The sequence below is a fragment of the Loxodonta africana genome, chromosome 3 (genome assembly GCF_030014295.1).
Source record: "Loxodonta africana isolate mLoxAfr1 chromosome 3, mLoxAfr1.hap2, whole genome shotgun sequence".
NCBI lineage: Eukaryota > Metazoa > Chordata > Mammalia > Proboscidea > Elephantidae > Loxodonta > Loxodonta africana.
Window position 1 is genome coordinate 18,490,414 of NC_087344.1, and position 23,465 is coordinate 18,513,878.

The 23,465-nt window shown below is 45.2% G+C and overlaps 1 protein-coding gene across 1 annotated transcript in view; it reads left to right on the top strand.

Annotated features, from left to right (window-relative positions):
• MUC16 (mucin 16, cell surface associated) overlaps positions 1 to 23,465 on the top strand; it is an 81,625-nt gene that overhangs the window by 34,118 nt on the left and 24,042 nt on the right. The window contains exons 27-39 of the mRNA XM_064279869.1: positions 6,299 to 6,423; positions 6,531 to 6,598; positions 7,046 to 7,218; positions 7,519 to 7,590; positions 13,627 to 13,826; positions 13,932 to 13,999; positions 14,453 to 14,625; positions 14,924 to 14,959; positions 17,242 to 17,420; positions 17,526 to 17,593; positions 18,022 to 18,194; positions 18,898 to 18,933; positions 23,269 to 23,393. Of these exons, the coding sequence (XP_064135939.1) occupies positions 6,299 to 6,423; positions 6,531 to 6,598; positions 7,046 to 7,218; positions 7,519 to 7,590; positions 13,627 to 13,826; positions 13,932 to 13,999; positions 14,453 to 14,625; positions 14,924 to 14,959; positions 17,242 to 17,420; positions 17,526 to 17,593; positions 18,022 to 18,194; positions 18,898 to 18,933; positions 23,269 to 23,393 (1,496 nt within the window). The remainder of the gene's footprint in view (positions 1 to 6,298; positions 6,424 to 6,530; positions 6,599 to 7,045; positions 7,219 to 7,518; positions 7,591 to 13,626; positions 13,827 to 13,931; positions 14,000 to 14,452; positions 14,626 to 14,923; positions 14,960 to 17,241; positions 17,421 to 17,525; positions 17,594 to 18,021; positions 18,195 to 18,897; positions 18,934 to 23,268; positions 23,394 to 23,465) is intronic.

The window sequence follows — 23,465 nt, forward strand, 5'->3', positions numbered from 1 at the left end:
CGTGCATAGAATGCAGACTGAGTTGGGGATGAGTCACCCCTATGCCCACCCTCTTGAGGATGATGCCCTCTCCCTCGGCTGAGAGAAGCATAAGAGAACTGTACATTTCCTTACCTCGTACCCCTCCCCGCCGACCCACTGCAATTTCCTTAGAGATAACTCACAATGAATTACAACCCCAGTGTTTCTTCCCCAGCAGTTGTGACCTCCTCATCCTTCCCAGCAACCTCTCTGGAACCTGCCCTCACCACCAAGCCCACAGGTAGGAAAGGTCTCAGGCTCTTACTGATAAAGAAATCATTTCTCCTGCATTATTGTATCAAATCAATTCATCCTTCATTGCTCACTCACTGTCTCCAAGGGAGCTCATCCATTTATGTGGGTTCTACCAAGCATCTAGTCCCGGGGTGCCCAAATCCACACCTCACACTAGCTCCAGACCCTTAGTCCATTTACCTTCTAAGACATCATTCAGGCTGCTTCGTCTCAACATGTTAACCCTGAAATCATCATCATTACTCAAACCTGCTCCTTCCCTCATCACTAAATGCAGAGACAGGAGTGCCAACCTTGGCCCTCCCTGTCCTTCACCACCCACATCCATCCATCTCTCAAGACTGTCCTTTTTCTGCATCTATATCATCTAGAACTTTTCTCGGGCAACCAGCATCTTCCACTAGGATGGCTGCAATAGCCACCATTCTGGCCTACATATATCTACCTACTTCCTGTCTTGTGGACAATCTTTGGATTGCTCCACCTGACCTCAAGTCGGGTCCAGCCTCTGTTCTGGATAGTCACAGATTCTCCTTTCTGGGCTCAGAGGATCCTTCCAGTCCTATGTCTTACTCCCTATGGCCACAAGGAAAAGACTTGAGGTTTCTTGTGTGCAGCCGCTGTGCCCTACCACCAGGCCACTGTCCTGTGTGTTCTTCCTGTTTGGAGTGCTCTTTCCAATTTTTGGCTGCCATGTACCAAAATGCTATGGCTTCTTATAATCACACCTGAAATAGTGCTTCCCTTGTGAACTTCTCTGAGTCATTGGGTTCGTGCCCCTCCTGGACTCATATGCCTCTCAGCTCACCCTACAGCTTAATGGTCTGATCACTGACCTGGCCACAATACCACAAACTAAGGCACGTCTTAGTTTCCTAATGCGACTGTAACAGAATTATTTCAAGTGGGTGGATTTAAAGGACAGAAACTTATTTTCTCACAGAAAGGAGGCTAGCAGTCTAGATTCAGGGAACCAGCTCTAGGGTAAGACTCTGTCAGCACTAGGGAAAATCCTTGTCACTTTCAGCTTCTGTAGCTCCAGCATTCCTCACTTCCTTGGAGATCTGCACATGGCATCTAACTTCCACAGTTCATGCTTTGCTTCTGCATCTAATCTGTTCTTTTTATAAATAAGAAGTCATTACGTTTAGGACACGCCCAACACTGATGTTGTTATTAGGTGCCATCAAGTCAGTTCAGAAGCACGTCGACTCTAAGTACAACAAAACGAAAAGATGCCTGTTCTGAACAATCCTCACAGTCGTTATGCTTAAGCCCATTGTTGCAGCCACTGTGTCAATCCATCTCTTTGAGGGTCATCCTCTTTTTGCTGACTGTTTACCATGCATGACGTCTTTCTCCAGGAACTGCTCCCTCCTGATAACATGTCCAAAGTATATAAGATGAAATCTCGCCTTCCTTGCTTCTAAGGAACATTCTGGCTGTACTTTTTCCAAGACAACTTTGTTCCTTCATCAGGCAGTCTATGGTATATTCAATATTCTTTGCCAGTGCTATAATTCAAAGACATTAATTCTTCTTCCATCTTCCTTATTTATTGTACATTTTTGGCATGCATATGAGGCGATTGAAAACTGCGTGTCTTTTTCAGGCACATTTTAGTCCTTAAAGTGACATCTTTGCTATTTTAACACTTTAAAGAGGTCTTTTGCAGCAGATTTGCTGATACAATGTGTCATTTGATTTCTTGCTCACTGCTTCCATAGGCATTGATTGTGCACCCAAGTAAAGTAAAATCCTTGACAACTTCAAAATTTTCTTCATTTATCATTATGTTGATTACTGGTCCAGTTGTGAGGATTTTGGCTTTTTTATGTTGAGATGTAATCCATAATGAAGGCTGTAGTCTTTGACCATCAGTAAATGCTTCAAGTACTTTTCACTTTCAGCAAGCAAGGTTGTGTCATCTGTTAATTGCAGGTAGTTAATGAGTCTTCCTCTAATTCTGATGCCCTGTTCTTCTTCATATAGTCCAGCTTCTCAGATTATTTGCTCAGCATAAAGACTGAACAAATATGGTGAAAGGATACAACCTTGACACATACCTTTCCTGATTTTAAACCACACAGCATACCCTTGTTCTGTTCGAATGACTACCTCTTAGCCTATGGACAGGCTCCTCATGAATACAATGAAGTGTTCTGGAATTCCCATTCTTTGAAATGTTATCCATGATTTGTTATGACCCACACAGTCAAATGCCTTTTCATAGTCAATGAAACACAAGTAAACATCTTTCTGGTATTTTCTGCTTTCAGCCAAGATCCATCTGATATCAGCAATGATATAACTCATTCAATGTCCTCTTCTAAATCTGTCTTGAATTTCTGGCACTTCCATGTTGATATACTGCTGCAGCTGTTTTTGAATTACTTTCAGCAAAATAATCTAAAAATTAAAGATTACAGCCTAAAAAATTCTATGTGGGCAGTTCTACTCTGTCATATTGGATGCCTATGAAACACAGGTATAGGGGTTATGGTTCCAACACATATTTTGGCGGGGGGGTGTGGAATTCAATCCATAACACTATGCCTTGTCTATGAACCCACAGAACCCAGTACAGAGCTTTGCATCCATTAGTGCTCAATTGTTGTAGTTGTTGTTGTTAGGTGCCACCGAGTCAGTTCTGACTCATGGTGACCCTGTGCACAACAGAATGAAACACTGCCCAGTTCTGAGCCATCCTTACAATTATTGTTATGCTTGAGCTCACTGTTGCAGCCACTGTGTCAATCCACCTTATTGAGGGTCTTCCTCTTTTCCGCTGACCCTGTACTCTACCAAGCATGATGTCCTTCTCCAGGGGCTGATCCCTCCTGACAACATATCCAAAGTATGTAAGATGCAGTCTCACCATCCTTGCCTCTGGGGGGCATTCTGGCCGTACTTCTTCCAGGACAGGTTTGTTCATTCTTTTGGCAGTCCATGGTATATTCAATATTCTCCGCCAACACCACAATTCAAAGGCATCAACTCTTCTTCGGTCTTCCTTATTCATTGTCCAGCTTTCACATGCATTTGATGCAATTGAAAATACCATGGCTGTGGTCAGGTGCACATTGGTCTTCAGGGTGACGTCTTTGCTCTTCAACACTTTGAAGAGGTCCTTTGCAGCAGATTTACCCAATGCAATGAGTCTTTTGATTTCTTGACTGCTGCTTCCATGGCTGTTGATTGTTGATCCAAGTAAAATGAAGTCCTTGGCGACTTCAATCTTTTCTCCATTTATCATGATGTTGCTCATTGGTCCAGTTGTGAGGATTTTTGTTTTCTTTATGTTGAAGTGCAATCCATACTGAAGGCTGTGGTCTTTGATCTTCATCAGTAAGTGCTTCAAGTCCTCTTCACTTTCAGCAAGCAAGGTTGTGTCATCTGCATAATGCAAGTTGTTAATGAGTCTTCCTCCAATCCTGATGCCCCATTCTTCTTCATATACTCCAGCTTCTTGGATTATTTGTTCAACATACAGATTAAATAGGTATGATGAAAGAATACAACCCTGACGCACACCTTTCCTGACTTTATACCAATCGGTATCCCTTTGTTCTGTCCCAACAACTGCCTCTTGATCTATGTAAAGGTTCCTGATGAGCACAATTAAGTGTTCTGGAATTCCCATTCTTCGCAGTGTTATCCATAGTTTGTTATGATCCACACAGTCGAATGTCTTTGCATAGTCAATAAAACACAGGTAGACATCCTTCTGGTATTCTCTGCTTTCAGCCAGGATCCATCTGACATCAGCAATGATATCCCTGGTTCCATGTCCTCTTCTGAAACCGGCCTGAATTTCTGGCAGTTCCCTGTTGATATACTGCCGCAGCCGTTTTTGAATGATCTTCAGCAAAATTTTGCTTGCGTGCGATATTAATGATATTGTTCTATAATTTCCACATTCAGTTGGATCACCTTTCTTGGGAATAGACATAAATATGGATCTCTTCCAGTCAGTTGGCCAGGAAGCTGTCTTCCATATTTCTTGGCATAGACGAGTGACCACCTCCAGCGCTGCATCTGTTTGTTGAAACATCTCAATTGATATTCCATCAATTCCTGGAGCCTTGTTTTTCACCATTGCCTTCAGAGCAGCTTGGACTTCTTCCCTCAGTACCCTCAGTTCCGGATCATATGCCACCTCTTGAAATGGTTGAATATCGACTAATTCTTTTTGGTATAATGACTCTGTGTATTCCTCCATCTTCTTTCGCTGCTTCCTGTGTCGTTTAATATTTTCCCCGTGGAATCCTTCACTATGGCAACTCAAGGCTTGAATTTTTTCTTCAGTTCTTTCAGCTTGAGAAACGCTGAGCGTGTTCTTCCCTTTTGGTTTTCCATCTCCAGCTCTTTGCACGTGTCATTCTTTACTTTGTCTTCTTGAGAGGCCCTTTGAAATCTTCTGTTCAGTTCTTTTACTTCATCAATTCTTCCTTTTGCTTTAGCTGCTCGACGCTCAAGAGCAAGTTTCAGAGTCTCCTCTGACATTCATCTTGGTCTTTTCTTTCTTTCCTGTCTTTTCATTGACCTCTTGCTTTCTTCATGGATGATATCCTTGATGTCATTCCACAACTCTTCTGGTCTTCGGTCACTAGTGTTCAATGCATCAAATCTATTCTTCAGATGGTCTCTAAATTCAGGTGGGATATACTCAAGGTCATATTTTGGCTCTCATGGACTTGCTCTGATTTTCTTCAGTTTCAGCTTCAACTTGCATATAAGCAATTGATGATCTGTTCCACAGTCGGCCCCTGGCCTTGTTCTGACTGATGGTATTGAGCTTTTCTGTCGTCTCCATAGATATAATCAATTTGATTTCTGTGTGTTCCATCTGGGGAGGTCCATGTGTACAGTCACCGCTTATGTTGGTGAAAGAAGGTATTTGCAATAAAGAAGTCATTGTTCTTGCAAAATTCTATCATTCAATCTCCAGCATTGTTTCTATCACCAAGGCCAAATTTTCCAACTACTGGTCCTTCTTCTTTGTTTCCAACTTTCGGATTCCAATCACCAGTAATTATCAATGCATTTTGATTGCATTTTCAATCAATTTCAGACTGTAGCAGCTGATAAAAATCTTCTATTTCTAGTGGTTGGCGCGTAAATTTGAATAATAGTCATATTAACTGGTCTTCCTTGTAGGCGTATGGATATTTTCCTATCACTGACAGCATTGTACTTCAGGATAGATCTTGAAACGTTCTTTTTGACGATGAATACAACACCATTCCTCTTTGAGCTGTCATTCCCAGCATAGTAGATTATCTGATTGTCTGATTCAAAATGGCCAACACCAGTCCATTTCAGCTCACTAATGCCTAGGATATTGATGTTTATGCGTTCCATTTCATTTTTGATGAGTTCCGATTTTCCTAGATTCATACTTCGTACATACCAGGTTCCAATTATTAATGGATGTTTGCACCTGTTTCTTCTCATTTTGAGTCATGCCACATCAGTAAATGAAGGTCCCGAAAGCTTTACTCCACCCACGTCATTAGGGTCGACTCTACTTTGAGGAGGCAGCTCTTCCCCAGTCATCTTTTGAATGCCTTCCAACCTGGGGGGCTCATCTTCCAGCACTATACCAGACAATGTTCTGCTGCTATTCCTAAGGTTTTCACTGGCTAATGCTTTTCAGAAGTAGACTGCCAGGTCCTTCTTCCTAGTCTGCCTTAGTGTGGAAGCTCAGCTGAAACCTGTCCTCCATGGGTGACCCTGCTGGTATCTGAATACCAGTGGCACAGCTTCCAGCATCACAGCAATACACAAGCCCCCACAATACGACAAACTGACAGACACGTGGGGGAGTGCTCAGTTAATCGTCATTAAATGAGTAAGTCAAGGTTCTGAACGTCTTGTGAACTCCAGAATGTTCCTTCTTTCAACTCCTATAGCCGATGGTTGTATTTAGTCCACTGCTGGTGCTTTTAGCCAAGTTTCCATGAAATTTGGCCATTCCTATAGCCCAAAGGGACAATTTGCTCTTTCTTCCCCAATGCAGCTCCTGAACCTGCCCTGGTTCTGTTCACCCTCAACTTCACCATCACCAACCTGCGCTACACAGATGACATGGGACGCCCAGGCTCCACCAAGTTCAACGTCACTGAAACGATCTTACAGCACTTGGTAAGAGAGCCCCCTGATGACCAACTGACATCCTCACCTCATCCCTGCCCACACAGCTGCTCAGCTCCTTGGGCCCTCCTGCTTACCTCCTTCTGTTTTCTCACCAGCTTGGGCACTTGCTCAATAAGACCAGTGTGGGCACCCTCTACTCTGGCTGCAGACTGACCTCGCTCAGGTGAGACACCTTGAAAAGACAAATGGTGGGGCTGCCACTAGTGCTCCCAGGCCCAATGCATTTGGCTGGTTTCCTTCCTGCTCTGCCAGATACAGTGTCCTCAGCAGAGATGGATTGCAGGAGGCACTTGCTCCAGGACCAAGGCATCCCCTGGTCCCCACTTCTACCCTCAGGCTCTACAGAGCCCATCAGCAGGACTAGCCCCTTCCTATTCAGCTCCTGAACTCTCCCTTCTTGTGACCAAGGAGGGCATTTCCTTCAGGCGTTAAATTCTGTCCCCAGGGATTCTCTCCAGACAAAAATGCCTTGTGCGCTTGCTTTAATCCCAAATCCAGCTCTTTGCCTGTCTCATTTCCTCTGGCCCCTTCCTACCCTACCCCTAAAGAATCTCAGGACCCCTCTCTAGGGGCACCATTTATTAACATCTCTCACAAATTCCATCTCTAGGCCTAAGAAGGACAGGGAAGCCACCAGAGTAGACACCATCTGCACCCTCCGCCCTGACCCTAAGGGCCACAGGCTGGACAGAGAGCGGCTTTACTGGGAGCTGAACCAGCTGACCCATGAAGTTACCCAGCTAGGCCCCTACACCCTGGACAGGGACAGTCTCTATATCAACGGTGAGAGGCCATGCTATGGTGGGGGTCCCCTCCCCCTTGCTGGGTGGGTCCTGCTAGAGCAGGTATGTGCCCCAAATTCAGGCTTCCATCTGGGCCCCTCATTTTAGTGGGATTTGAGCAAGGTCTCTATCTCTCCTGGGCAGGAGAGGGATATGTGGCCTTTGATCACTGCCAGGTGGGGCCTCTGTCTTCCTTGTAAGGAATCACAGCTGTGATGGTCCAGCCACCACCCCTACTGCGACCTAGTGGCCTCCTCATTGAATGTCTCTCCCTCCTCTTTCCTCACCATCCCATCTGCAGGTTATACCCACTGGGCCTCATCTATCATCAACATTAGTGAGTATTACACATACCAGTATCCCTCTGTGCCTGGTACCACCCCACATCTCCTAAACTATAGGAGCTCCTGGACCTGCAAGCCCTTCTCCCTACCACCACTTACTATCAGGAAGGAAAAAGGTCCAAAAGACATGCATAGAATGTGAACTGAGTTAGGAATGACAGAGGTCATCCCTATGCCCATCCTCTTGGGGATGATGCCCTCTTCCTGGCCTATGAGGGGCATAAGAGAACTGTACATTTCGTTATCTCATACCCCTCCCCCTCGACCCACTGCAATTTTCTTTGAGATAGCTCACAATGAATTTCAACCCCACTGTTTCTTCCTCAGCAGCTGTGACCTCCTCATCCTTCCCAGCATCCACTCTGGCACCTCCACTTACCACCAAGCCCACAGGTAGGAAAGGTCTCAGGCCTTCCTGATACCAAAATCATTTCTCCAGCATCATTTGTACCAAATCAATTCTTCCTTCATTGCTCACTCACTCTCCCTGAGGGAGGCTCATTGATTTATGTGGATTCCACCAAGCATCTAGTCTCTAGGTGCCCAAATCCACAGCACAGCACACACCATCTCTGGACCCTTAGTCCCTCCACCTCCTATCATTCAGACTGCTTGGCCTCAACATCTCCACCCTGAAGACATCACATCCCTCAACTTGCTCCTTCTATCATCACCAAACTTGCCCAATTTGTGCTTGTGCTTTGGCATCTAATCTGTTCTTTTTAAAACTCAGAAGTTATTAGGTTTAGGACCCACCTTACCCTGGTATAACCTCACTAATGTAACAAAGAAAAACCTATTCTCAAATAAGATTACATCCACAGGTTTGTTGTTGTTAGGTGTCTTGGAGTCAATTTTTGACTCATAGCAACCCAAAGGGGCCCTGGTAGCACAATGGTTATGCACTTGGCTGCTAACCAAAAGTTGCCAGCTCCAACCCACTTAGCAGCTCCTTTGGAGAAAAGACCTGGTGATATCTTCCCATAAAGATTGTTGTTGTTGTTAGGTGCTGTTGAGTTGGTTCCTATTCATATCAGCTTTATGCAGAATGGAATGAAACACTGCCAGGTCCTGCACCATCCTCACAATTCTTGCAATGTTTGAGCCCATATTTGCAGCATCTGTGTCAATCCATCTTGTTGAGGGTCCTCCCATTTTTCAGTGACACTATACTTTATCAAGAATGATAATCTTCTCCAGCGACTGACCTCTCCTGATGACCTGTTAAAGTATTTAAGATGAAGTATCACCATCCTCACCTCTAAGGAGCATTCTGTCTGTACTTCTTCCAAGACAGCTTGGTCATTCTTCTGGCAGTCCATGGAATATACAATATTCTTCACCAACACCATAATTCAAAGATGTCAACTCTTCTTCAGTCTTTCTCATTGTCCAGCTTCCACACCCATATGAGGCAACTAAAATACCATGGCTTGGGATAGGCACAGCTTAGTCATCAGAGCCACATCTTTGAATTTTAAGATTTAAAGAGGTCTTCTGCATGAAATTTGCCCAATACAATATGTAATTTAATTTCTTGACTGCTGCCTCCATGGGTGTTGACTGTGGATGTAAGTAAAATGAAATCCTGACAAATTCGATCTTTTCTCCAATTAGCGTGAAGTTGCTTATTGGTCCAAATCCGAGGATTTTTGTTTTCTTTATGTTGAGATGTAATCCATACTGGAGGCTGTGATCTTTATCTTCATCAGTACGTGCTTCAAGTCCTCTCCACTTGCAGCAAGCAAGGTTGTATCATCTGCATGTCGCAAATTGTTAACAAGTCTTCCTCCAATCCTGATGCTATGTTCTTCACATAGCCCAGTTTCTTGGATTATTTGCTCAGCATACAGACTGAATAACTTTGGTGAAAGGCTACACCTCTGAACACACCTTTCCTGATTTTAAGCCAGACAGTATTTCCTTGTTCTGTTCAAATGAATGCGCCATGGTCTACGCACAGGTTCCTTATGAGCCCAATGAAGTGTTCTGGAATTTCCGTTCTTCCCATTGTTATCCACAAATTATGATCTATCCAGTCAAATGCCTTTGCATAGTCAATAAAACACAAGTAAACATCTTTCTGGTATTCTCTGCTTTCAGCCAAGACCCTTCTGACTTCAGCAATGACATTCCTCGTTCAATATCCTATTCTGAATCAGGGTTGAATTTCTTGTTGCTCCCTATTGATGTCCTACCGCAACCTTTTAAAATTATTTTCAGCAAAGTAGTTTAAAAATTAAAGATTACAGCCTAGAAAACCCTATGTGGGCAGTTCTACTCTGTCATATTAGATACCTGTGATCCACAGGTATAAGGGTTAGGGTTCCAACACATATTTTGTGTTGAGTCAATTCAGTCCATAACACTATGCCTTATTCATCTGTGATTGCCAGAGCTTTGCACCCATATATGCTCAATTAATGCTGATTGAATGAGCAAGCCTGGTTTGCCAAAATCTTTCTTCCCACCTTCAGCTCCTGCTGCCAATGGCTGTACTTAGTTCACTGCTGGTGCTTCTAGTCAGAGTCCACCTTGGCCATTGCTATGGTCCACCTCCACCAGTGAGTATTACAGACTCCAATATCCATGTGTGCCTGGGATCACCCTACATCTCCTGAACAATAAGAGTTGCTGGACCTGCTAACCACTCTCCCCCACCACTACATACCATCAAGAAGGCAAAAGGGTTCAGAAGATATCCATGGAATGTAGACGGAGTTGGGGATGACAGGGGTCACCCCCTTGCCCACCCTCTTGAGGATGATGCCCTCTCCCTTGGCTGAGAGAGGCATAAGAGAACAGTACTTCTCCTTACCTAGTATACCACCCCCACCACCCACTGCAATTTTCTTGGAGATAGCTCACCTTGGATTTCAACCCTGGTGTTTCTTCCCTAGCAGCTATGACCTCCTCATCCTTCCCAACAACCTCTCTGGCACCTGCTCTTTCCACTAAGCCCACAGGTAGGAAAGTCCTCAGGCTCTTACTGATAAGGAAATCATTTCTGCAGAATTATTGTACAAAATCAATTCTTCCTTCATCGCTCACTGACTCTCTCCAAGGGAGCTCATCCATTTATGTGGATCTACAGAGCATCTGGTCTCTGCATATACAAAGTCACACCCCACACCGGCTCCTGGCACTTAGTCCATTTACCTCCTAGGACATCACTCAGGCTGCTTGGTCTCAACATGTCTATCCTGAAGTCACCATCATCCCTCAAACCTGCTCTTTCCCTCATCACCAAATACTGAGGCAAGAGTGTCCTCACCTCCCACATCCATCCATCACTCAAGGTTTTCCTTTCTCTCATCTGCCTCACCTAAAACTTTCCTTGGACATCCAGCATCTTCCACTAGGAGGGCTGCAGTAGCCACAATTCTGGCCTACATATGTCTACCTACTTCCTGTCTTGTTGACAACGTTTGGATTGCTCTGTCTGACCCCAAGTCATGTCCAACCTCTGTCCTGGATAGTCACGGATCCCCTTTTCTGGGCTCAGAGGATCCTTCCAGTCCCATGTCTTACTGCCTGTGGCCACAATGAAAGGACTTGAGGTTTCTTGTGTGCAGCTGCTCTGCCCTACCACCAGGCCTTTGCCCAGGCTGTTCCTCCTGTGTGGAGTACTCTCCAGTTGTTGACTGCCATTTACCAAACTCTTACCCCTTCTTATAATCACACCTGAAATGGTGCTTCCTTTGTGAACCTTTTTAAGTCATTGGGTTGGTGCCTTCCTGGACTCATATGCCCCCAGCTCACCCTGTAGCTTAATGGTATGATCATTGCCCTGGTGGCAATACCAGAGACTAAGACATGTCTTAGTTTCCTAATGCTGCTGTACCAGAAATATTATAAGTGCATGGATTAAAGAACAGAAATTTATTTTCTCAGGAGGCTAGAAGTCCGGATTCAGGGCACTGGCTCTAGGGAAAGGCTGTCTCTCTGTCAGCTCCAGGGAAAATCCTTGTCACTGTCGGCTTCTGTAGCGCCAGCATTCATCGCTTCCTTGGTGATCTGCACATGGCATCTAGCTTCCCCAGTTTGTGCTTTGTTTCTGCATCTAATCTCTTCTTTTTATAACTCAGCAGTCATTATATTAGATCTGGGACACACCCTACACTGACATGACCTCACTAGTGTAACAAAGAAAAGCCTATTCCCAAATAAGATTACATCCACAGGTATGTTGTCGTTAGGTACCTTGGAGTCAATTTTCAGCTCATAACAACCCAAAGGCCCTGGTCGTACAATGGTCAAGCACTCTGCTGGTAATGAAAGGTTGCCAGTTCCAACCCACTTAGTGGCTTCTCAGGAGAAAAGACCTGGTGATCTGCTCTCATAAAGATTGTTGTTATCGTTGTTTGTTAGGTTCTGTCAAATCAGGTCTGACTCATAACAACCCTATGTACAACAGAACGAAATACTGCCTGGTCCTGCACCATCCTCACAATTGCTGCCATGTTTGAGCCCCTGAGTCAATCCATCTCATTGAGGGTCTTCCTCTTTTTCACTGACCCTCTTTTACCAAGCATGATGTCCTTTACCAGGGACCAGTCCCTCCTGATGACATGATCAAAGTACGTGAGATGAAATCTCAACATCCTCACTTCTAAGAAGCATTCTGGCTGTACTTTATCCAAGACACATTTGTTCATTCTTCTGGCAGCCCATGGAATGTTCAGTATTCTTCACCAATACCATAATTCAAAGGCATTAATTCTTCATCAGTTTTTCTTTTTCATCGTCCAGCGTTCCCATGCAAATAAGCCAGCTGAAAACACCGTGGTTTGGGATAGGCACATCTTAGTCATCAGAGTGACATCTTCGCTTTTTAAGACTTAAAGAGATCTTCTGCATCAGATTTGCCCAGTGCAATATGTATTTTGACTTCTTTACTGCTGCCTTCATGGATGTTGACTGTGGATCCAAGTAGAATGAAATCTTTGACAACTTCAGTATTTTCTCCAATTATCATGATCTTGCTTATTGGTCCAGCTGAGGATTTTTGTTTTCTTTATATTGAGGTGTAATCTGTACTGAAGGCTGTAGCCTTTGATCTTCATCAGTAAGTGCTTTCAAGTCCTCTTTGCCTTCAGCAAGCAAGGTTGTATCGTTTACATATCGCAAGTTGTTAATGAGCCTTCCTCCAATCCTGATGCTTAGTTCTTCATATAGTTCATATTCTCAGAATATTTGCTCAACATACAGATTAAATACGGGTGGTGAAAGGATACAACTCTGACACACATCTTTCCTTATTTTAACCTATGCGATATCCCCTTGTTCTGTTTGAATGATTGCCTCTTGGTCTATGCACAGGTTCCTCATGAGCAGAATGAAGTGTTCTGAAATTCCCATTCTTTGCAATGTTATCCATAATTTGTTATGATCCACACAGCCAAATGCCTTTGCATAGTCAATAAGACACAGGTAATCATCTTTCTGGAAACGCTGGCGGCATGATGGTTAAGTGCTACAGCTGTTAACCAAGAGGTCGGCAGTTCAAATCTGCCAGGCGCTCCTTGGAAACTCTACGGGGCAGTTCTGCTCTGTCCTATAGAGTCACTATAAGTCAGAATCAACTCGACGGCAGTGGGTTTGGTTTTTTGGTTTAATCATCTTTCTGGTATACTCTGCCTTCGGCCAAGATTCATCTGTCACCAGCAATAGTATCCCTTGTTCCACCTCCTTTATTTGAATCAGGCTTGAATTCCTGGCCATTCCCTATTGCTGTTCTGCTGCAACCTTCTAAAATTATTTTCAGCAAAATAATATACAAATTAAAAAATCACAGCCTAAAAAAAGCCCTATGGGGGCAGTTCTGCTCTGTCATACTGAATGCCTGTGGTCCACAGGTATAAGGGTTAGGGTTCCAACACAAATTTTGTGTTGACACAATTCAATCCAAAACACTATGCCTTATTCACCTATGATTCCACAGAGCTTTGCACCCATATGTGCTCAATTAATGCTCATTGAATGAGTAAGTTTGGGTTCCCAAAATCTTTGTTCCCTCCTTCTGCTCCTGGGGCCGATGGCTATACTTAGTTAACTGCTGTTGCTTTTGACCAGGGTCCCAGGCAACTTTGGCTATTACTATGGTCCAAAGAGACAACTTGCTCTTCCTCCCCATGCAGCTCCTGAACCTGCCCCGGTTTTGTTCACCCTCAACTTCACCATCACCAACCTGCGCTACACAGATGACATGGGACTCCTGGGCTCCACCAAGTTCAACTTGACTGAAAAGATCCTGCAGCGCCTGGTAAGAGCACCACGATGACTACTTGGCAGCCCCATCTTGTACATGCCCACACTTTCCCTCAGCCCTTTGGACTCTCCTGCTCACCTCTTTCTCTTTTCTTACCAGCTTGGGCCCTTGCTCAATAAAACCAACGTTGGCCCCCTCTACTCTGGCTGCAGACTAACCTCACTCAGGTGAGATACCTTAAAAAGACAACTGGTGGGAACCCTGCAAGTGATCCCAGGCTCAAGGCATTTGGTCTGTTTCCTTCCTACCTTGCCAGATAAAGCCTCCTCAGTAGAGGTGGAACTCAGGAGGCTTTTGTTCCAGGACCAAGGCATTTCCTATCCCCACTCCCACCCCCAGGCTCTGCAGAGCCCATCAGCAGGACTGGTCCCTCCCTAATACACCCACCCCAAATCCCCTTCTCCCCTTCCTGTGACAAATTAGGGCATTTCCTTTGGGTGTTAAATTCTTTCCTCAGGGATTCCTTCCAGACAAAGATGCCTTGTGCACTTGCTTTAATCCTGAATCTAGTTCTTTACCTCTCATTTCCTCTTGCCCCTTCCTGCCCTAGCCCTAAAGAATCTCAGGACCCCTCTCTGGGGGCACCATTTGTTGTCATCCCTTACATCCTCCCTCCCCAGGCCCAAGAAGGATGGGGAAGCCACCAGAGTGGACACCATCTGCACCCTCCGCCCTGACCCTGAGGGCTGCAGGCTGAACAGAGAGCGGCTTTACTGGGAGCTGAGCCAGCTGACCCATGGGGTCACCCAGCTGGGCCCCTACACCCTAGACAGGGACAGTCTCTATGTCAATGGTGAGAGGCCCTGCTGGGGTAAGGGGTCTCCTCCTCCTGGTTGGGTGGGTCCTGCTAGGGCAGATATCTACCCCAACTTCAGGCTCCCATCTGGGCCTCTCATTTTAGAGGGCTTTGAGCAAGGCCTCTGTCTCCTGGGCTGGAGGCAGGTGTATGGCCTTTGACCACTGTCAGGCAGGGGCGCTGTCTTCTTGAAGGGAATCACAGCTATGATGGTCCAGCCATCATCTCTACTGTGACCAAGTGGCCTCCTCATTGAATGTCTCTCCCTCCCCCTTCCTCATCATCCCATCTGCAGGTTATACTCGCTGGGCCTTAGCCACCACCTCCAACAGTGAGTATGACAGACCCTAATATCTCTGTGTGCTTGGGACCACTCGACATCCCCTGAACAATAGGAGCTGCTGGACCTGCCAACTCCTCCCCTGCCACTAGCTACCATCAGGAAGTAAAAAGGTCCAGAGGACATGCATAGAACGTGGATTGAGTTGGGGATAACGACAGTCTTCCCCTTGCCCATCCTTTTGAAGATGATGCTCTATTCCCAGGCTGAGAGAACTGTATATTTCCTTACTTAGTACCCCATCCCAACCACCCACTGCCATATCCTTAGAGATATTTTATCTTAGATTTCAATCCTGGTGTTTCTTCCTCAGCAGCTGTGACCTCCACATCCTTCCCAACATCCTCTCTGGCACCTGCCCTCACCACCAAGCCCACAGGTAGGAAAGGCCTCAGGCTCTTATTGATAACAAAATCATTTCTCCAGCATATTTGTATCAACTTATTTCTTCCTTCATTGTTCTCACTCTACCCGAGGGAGCTCATCCGTTTATGTGGATTCTACAAACCACCTAACCTGTGAGTGCCCAAATCCATACCCCACTCTGGATCCCTTGCCCACCCACCTCCTGGGACATCACTGAGGCTGCTTGGTCTTAACATGTGCACCCAGAAGTCATCATCATCCCTCAGACCTGCTCCTTCCCTCATCACCAAACACAGAGGCTGATGTGCCAACCTTGGCCCTTCCTGTTACTTACCTCCCACATCCATCCACCACCAAAGCTCATCTCTTCTCCCTCCTGAATATCTCTCAAGTCCTTCCTTTCTCTGTATCTACATCACCTCGATCTTCATTTTCAGGCCACCAGCGTCTTTCACTAGGATGGCTTTAGTAGCCTCCACTATGGCCTATGTATGTCCATGTAATTCCTGTCTTGTCAATCTTTGAATGGCTCCACCTGGCCTCAAGTCATGTCCAAACTCTGTTCTGTACAGTCACAACCTCCCTTTTTGGGCCCACAGGATCCCTCCAGATTCATATCTGAACTTTCCTGTAGCCACAATGAAAGGAGTTCAGGTTCCTTGTGTGAAGTTGCTCTGCCCTACCACCAGGCCTTTACCCAGGCTGCTCCTTCTGCCTGGAGCACTCTTTTCCAGTTGTCAGCTACCATTTACCTAACTCTTACTCATCCTTTTGGTCACACCTGAAATCATGTCTCCTTTATGAAGCTTTCCTGATTTGTTGAGTTGGGTATACTTCCTTGACACATATGCCTCCTAGGTTCCCCCTGCATTGTAAAGGTCTGGTCACTCCTGTGGCCACAACACTGGGAGATTACATACCTTAATTATCTAGTGCTGCTGTAAGAGAAATACCAAAAGTGGTTGGCTTTAAAGAACAGAAATTTACTTTCTCAGACCTTCAGAGGCTACCGGCACCTGTTTTAGGGGAAGGCTTCCTCTCTGTCAGCTATGGGGGAAGATCCTTGTCTCTTTCAGCTTCTGTAGCCCAACATTCCTTGGTTCCTTGGAAATCTTCACAAGGAATCTATCTTCTCCAGCTTGTGCTTGTGCTTCTGTGTCTAATCTGCTCTTTTAAAAACTCAAAAGGGATCAGGTTTAGGACACACCCTACACTGATAACATAACATAACAAAGAAACATAACATAACAAAGAAACCCTTTTCTCAAACTGGATTACATCCACAGTTACACAAATTAGTATTCCAACACATATTTTGGTGGGACACATTTCAATCCATATCATTATGCATTATTCATCTATTAACCCACAGAGCCCAGCACAGAGTTCAGCACCCATTCTAAAACCAAAACATCAAACCACTTGCTATCAAGTCAATTCTGACTCATAGTGACCCCAAGTGTTATAGAGTAGAACTGCTCCACAGGGTTTACAAGACTGCAATCTTTATGGAAACAGATCACAAAGGTGGGCTCAAACCACCAAATTTTAGGTTAACAACCAATTGTAAACCACTTGCAGCATGCAGAGACATTTGCACCATTAAAAAACCCCTTACTATTAAGTCAATTCTGACTCATAGCGACCCTATAGGACAGCATAGAAGTGCCCCACAGGGTTTCCAAGGAGTGGCTGGTAGATTCAAACTGCCGACCTTTTGGTTAGAAACCAAACTCTTAACCATTGCACTACTAGGGCTCCCCTTACCCAGACCCCTTAGGGCTCAATAAATGCTCATTGAATGAGTGAGTCCAGGTTCCCAACATCTTGTGAATTCCAGAATATTCCCTCCTTCAGCTTCAGCAGCCTCTGGCTGTACTTAGTCCACTGCTGGTGCTTCTGGCCAGAGTCCCAGGCAACCTTGGCCGTTACTGTGATCCAAATGGACATCTTTCTCTTCCTCTCCAATGCAGCCCTGGTTCCATTCACTCTCAACTTCACCATCACCAACCTGCGCTACACAGATGACATGGGACACCCAGGCTCCAGAAAGTTCAATTTCACTGAAAGAGTCCTGCAACGCCTGGTGAGAGCCTCATGATGACCATTCACCAGCCCCCCTCATACCTTCCTGCACAGCTCCTCAGCCTCTTTGGACCCTCCTGATCACCTCCTTCTCTTTTCTCACCAGCTTGGACCTTTGCTCAATAAGACCAGTGTTGGTCCCCTCTACTCTGGCTGCAGACTGGCCTGGCTCAGGTGAGACACCTGGGTAAAGCAATTCAGCAAGTTGAGTGGACCCTTGTGCACAGAGCTCAGTTTCCACGACCTCCAGCTCCACCTGACCACTTCATGCCCTCTTCATTCCCAGAATGCTCAAGGCTTAAAGACAAGAAACCATGTTTACAGTTTACAGGCTCCTGATGATATTTTGTTATAAATGAGGGCTCTCCTCTTAGAAGTAACCACTGCATCCTGTCTGCAAATTCTAAGGACAATGTTTTCTGTCCCCAGTAGTAAACATGTTATCTCAGATGAGAGACACCAGGAGAGTCCCTTCCAACCTCAGAGTTAGCTCCTTCGTCATCTCCCTCAGCCTCATCCCTTCAATTCTCTTCCCTTCCACACCTGGAATGCTCAGGGCTCCTTCTTAGTGTTTCCTCATCCCCATATCCTTCCTTCTGCAGGCCTGAGAAGGGCAGAGCAACCACCGGAGTGGACGCTGTCTGCACCTACTACTCAGACCCCAAAGGCCCCAGGTTGGACAGAGAGCGGCTATACTGGGAGCTGAGCCAGTTGACCCATGGTGTCAACCGACTGGACTACTACAGCCTAGACCGGGACAGTCTTTATGTCAATGGTAAGGCACTGTGCTGCAGCCAGGGTCTGTCTCCCAGTTGGAGTCTTGTGTTTTCCCAAAGCTCTGAGGAAAGCCTCGGTCTCCCCAGAGTGAACATTAATTTATCCTTTCCCACTCCTGGTTGGGTTTGGTCTTTGTTGTGATGAATCAAAGCCCTAATGTGGATAATGACTGGGTCCAGCCACTTCAACATCATAAACTGGTTGCCTCTTCCCTGAACATCCCACCACAGCCTCTTCCCTCTGCTTTTTCCTGCAGAAATTCCTAATCCTCTCTTTTATTTAATGTTTTCAAGGTTCATCCTTGTTGTAACATGTCTGAGGACTTCATTTCTCTGTATGGCTGAGTTATATTCCACTGTGTGTACAATCACATTTTTTTTTATCCATTCATCTGTTGATGGACATTTAGATTGTTTCCACCTTCTGGCTATTGTGAAGAGTGCAGCAATGAATATGATGAATATTGATGGTGGTGTAGAGGTTAAGAGCTATGGCCGCTAACCAAAAGTTCAGCAGTTCAAATCCACCAGGCGCTCCTTGGAAACTCTACGGGGCAGTTCTACTCTGTCCTATAGGGTCGCTATTAGTCAGGATCAACTTGACAGCAGTGGGTTTGGTTTTTCTTTTTGGGGGGCAGGGAAGGTTCTTATGCTTCATATACATCCTGACCCTCTTCAGCTTTTCTTCCCTTCTCTTTGCAGGTTACACATATGGAGCCTCAGCCTCAGCCACCACCAGTGAGTATTTCTGGCCCTGATTCCCTGGGTCCTGTCACCACTTTGGTGGGAGAGCTGGTTCTCCTTTACTGCCTACCCTCAGTGAGGGAAATATACTGCCCCTAACTCACACCGCCTCTCTCCCCTGGCTCCTGATGGAGAGTCCCAGCCTAGGGTGAAGAGGGCAGAGACACAGATATGATGTGGCCTTCACGTGGCTTTCATTTTAATGTGAAAAAGTTGCCTGGTATTCTCTCTTCTTATCCTTTTTTTTTTTTTTAATCTTTCATTTTTTAAGTTGTGTGTGTGTATGTGTGTGGTAAAAAATTATATAACAAAACGTGTCAGTTCAACAATTTTTACATGTATAATTTTGTGATATTAATTACATTCATCATGTTAGACAACCATCACCACTATTCTTTGCCAAATTAGGCCACCACCATTAACAGAAATTCAGTGCCCCTTAAGCAATGACTCCCCCTTCTTCCTTCCTTCTACTCCTAGTAACCACTAATAAGCTTTGGTTTCTATATATTTGCCTATTTCATATAAGTGGGATTATATAATATTTACCCCTTTTGTAACTTATTTTGCTTAGCATAATGTTTTCAAGATTCATCCATGTTGTGGCATGCAACAGAACTTCATTTCTTTTTATGGCTACGTAATATTCAGTGTGTGTGTATACCACATTTTGTTCATTCATCTGTTGATGGACATTTAGGTTGTTTCCACCTTTTGGCTATTGTGAATAGTGCTGCGATGAACACTGATGTTCTTCTTATCCTTTATCTCATATCTCTGTTATTCTGAGACTTTCTTAACATCACTGTTGCACCTGCTGTGATTGAGTTTTCAACTAACATTTATTGAAACCAATGACCTTCCAGACACTGTGCTAAGCAAGGTACATACACTATCTTCTTTAATCCTCACCACAACCATGTGACCTAGCTCCATTTTACAGATGAAGAGACTCGGGCTCAAAGAGGCTGAGTCTCCTGCCAAGGTCACACAACAAATGAATACTAGAACCAGGATTTCACAAGTTCCAACTCATTGTCTAACTCTCCACACTACCTGTCTATTAGTTTATTCATTACAAAAGACATGCTGATTTTTGGGGTATATCTCTTACGTTCGAGTTCAAGGGCCAAACTCCTTTTGCATCCCCAGAAAACCCTGTGATGAGCACCTTGTTGGTTTTCAAGAATTAATTGCCCTTGCATTAGGACTATGTTCTCTCAACCCAGTCAAACCCTCCTCGGGTCCATCACCGGTCTCTCACATTTCATCCTCCATCTCTCTCTCTCATCACAGCAGAAGTCTGGGCCACTGAGGTGCAATAATAACCATCTTTTTCCAAATGATAGGAGGAAAATAAGTCAATATCATCTCTATGAGAACAAGGTCTGTGTTTTGTTTGTCAGTCTCTAACCCTCACAAGAGTTTCTGGAACATTACAAGGCAAAGTCAATATGTGTGGAAGGTAGAAAAGATGGATGGATGGATGGATGGATGGATGGATGGATGGATGGATGGATGGATGGATGGATGGATGGATGGATGGATGGATGGATGGATGGATGGGTGGGTGGGTGGGTGGGTGGGTGGGTGGGTGGGTGGATGGATGGATGGATGGATGGATGGATGGATGGATGGATGGATGGATGGATCGATGGATGGATGGATGGATGAGAAGCTGGATGGAAGAAGGAAGGAGGGAAAGATAGATGAAGGATAGAGAAAGAAAGGCAGAAGAGAGGGAGAAAGAAGAATGGAGGAAGGAAGGATAGATGGATAAGATGGGTGAATGGATGGAAGAGAAGTTGGAACCAAGAATGAAAGTAAAAAGGAAGGGTGGAAATATGGACAGAAGGGTGCATGGAAAGAAGTATAAATGGAAGGAAAAAAAGAAAGATGGGAAGAAGGAAGGAAAAATAGTTGGGTGGAAGGAAGGAATGGAAGGAGGAAAGGAAGTGCATGGACAGTGTCTTAGTCATCTAGTGCTGCTGTACCAGAAATACCACAAGTGAAGGGTTTTAACAAAGAGAAGTTTATTCTCTCATAGTCCAGTAGGCTACAAGTCCGAATTCAGGGCAGTGGCTCCAGCGGAAGGCTTTCTGTCTCTGTCGGCTCTGGAGGATGCATCAGTCTTCCCTTGGTCTGGGAGCATCTCAGCACAGGAATGTCAGGTCCAAAGGATACGCTGTGCTCCTGGCACTGCTTTCTTGGTAGTATGAGGTCGCCCTGTCTCTCTGCTCACTCCTCTCTTTTATATCTCAAAAGAGATTGGCTTAAGACACTACCTAATCTTGTAGACCTCATCAATATAACTGCTGCTAATCCATCTTATTTTTTTTAATCCATCTTATTACACCACAGTGATAGGATTTACGACACATAGGAAAATCACATCAGAAGATAAAATGGCAGATGATCACACAAGCATACAATGGATTCATGACCTAGCCAAGTTGACAGATATTTTGGGGGGACACAATTCAATCCATGACAGACAGTATGCATGGAAGGAGGTACAAACAGAAGGAAGGAAAGATGGAAGGAAGGAAAGACTTATGGATGGAACAAAAGGAAGATGCAGGGAAAGAAGAAAGAAGAGATAGGACGAGGGAAGGAAGGACAGGCAAAAGGATGCATGGAAGGAGGGATCAGTGAAAAGAAGAAGAGGGAGGGAGGGAAGTCAAGAAGGGGGTAAGTTTTTCTTCCACAGGTTTGTCTTAAACGTTTAGCCCCCGCACCACTTATCCATTCTAGAGTCAAGTCACAGGACTCTGGTCTCACCTGTGCCATGAGTCCACTTATGCTCCTTCCCATGGGTTTCTGCACAGTTGCCCCACTATTGTGCACTGCCCCAGCTGCACAGGTCTGAGGACTTGCATAGCAGGGAGGTTAAGAGCATAGACTCTGGGGTTGGAGAACCTGGGTCAAAACCCAGCCTCACCCTCCCTCCAGTCATGTGACCCTGGGCAGGCTACCCTTTCTGGGCTTTGATTTCCTCCTTTGTTAACCAAAAACCAAACCCAGTGCCGTCGATTTTAACTCATAGCAACCCTATAGGACAGATTAGTACTGCCCCATAGAGTTTCCAAGGAGTGCCTGGCAGATTCGAACTGCCAACCCTTTGGTTAGCAGCCGTAGCACTTAACCACTATGTCACCAGGGTTTCTCTTAAAATGGGAGTGATTATCACACCCATCCAGGGACAGACCCAGGTTACAGAGGCCCTGAAGGTTTTATATTTATGGGGCCCTCTTTAGAAAAGCCAAACTCGTTGTCGTCGAGTCGATTCTGACTCATAGTAACCCTGTAGGACAGAGTAGAACTGCCCCATAGAGTTTCCAAGGAGACCTGGCAGATTCGAACTGCCAGCTCTTTGGTTAGCAGCCATAGTCCTTAACCACTATGGCACCAGGGTTTTCTCCTTTGTTAGATGTGGATAATTCTAGTACCCAGCTCACATATATCCATGTAAAAACTGAATTCCCAAAGTGTTCACTTATTTATTTTGTATAATAGACACATAGTGCTTACTCTGTGCCTGGCACTGTGCTAAACATTTTATAAAGATTAACCTGTTTAAGCCTCATAACAACCTTTGAAGTAAGAATCATTATTATCCCATTTACCAGGTGAGTAAATGGAAGTGCCATTTGGTGTGGCTGTTAGGATTATTTTTTGTCTGTGTCATTTCTGTTTGTTTGTTATTAATGTTATTATTAACCAACGTATAGAAGGTTGTTACATCTGACTGTAAGTGTACGGGAGACAGAAATAAAAAGAGAGAGGCAGAGAGAGAGACAGAAGCACTGACAGAGAAAGAAAACTAGAGATGGGGAGCAGAGAAAACCTGAGTGAAAATGTCAGGGGTCTTTGGTTCCATACCAGTGTGTCAGAATTAAGCCTTTCCTTCTGGGAAAGAATAAAATTATTGTTTTCACCACATTCTCCCTTCCTACATCTGGGTAAAAAGGGCCTATCTCGAGGTCCCAAATCATTAAGCATCCCCACCCCAGTTTCCTGCTGGAGTCCCTGGGTGGTGGAAATAGTTAATGCACTCAGCTGCTAACCTCAAGGTTGAGGGTTTGAATCTACCCAGAGGTGCCTTGGAAGAAAGGCCTGGCAATCTGCTTCCAAAAAATTAGCCATTGAAAGCCCTATGGTGCACATTTCTACTCTGACACACACAGGATCCACTGCACTAGGCAGGTTTGGTTTTTTACCCCCTGCTGGAGTTGTCTCCATCAACTAGTGACCTTCAGGCTGATCTGGAGGAGGACATGAGGACCCTCGAAACCCCTCCCTGAGCCTTGTCTCTCTTCCTTGATGCAGCCGGGGAGGTCAGTGAGGAGCCATTCACCCTGAACTTTACCATCAACAACCTGCGCTATTCGGCGGACATGGGCCGCCCCGACTCCCTCAAGTTCAACATCACGGACACCCTCATGCAGCACCTGGTGAGAGGCCTGCTTTCCCTGCCCAACCCCTTGTGCCCAGCCCAGCTCTTGCTTGTATCTAACCAACACTGG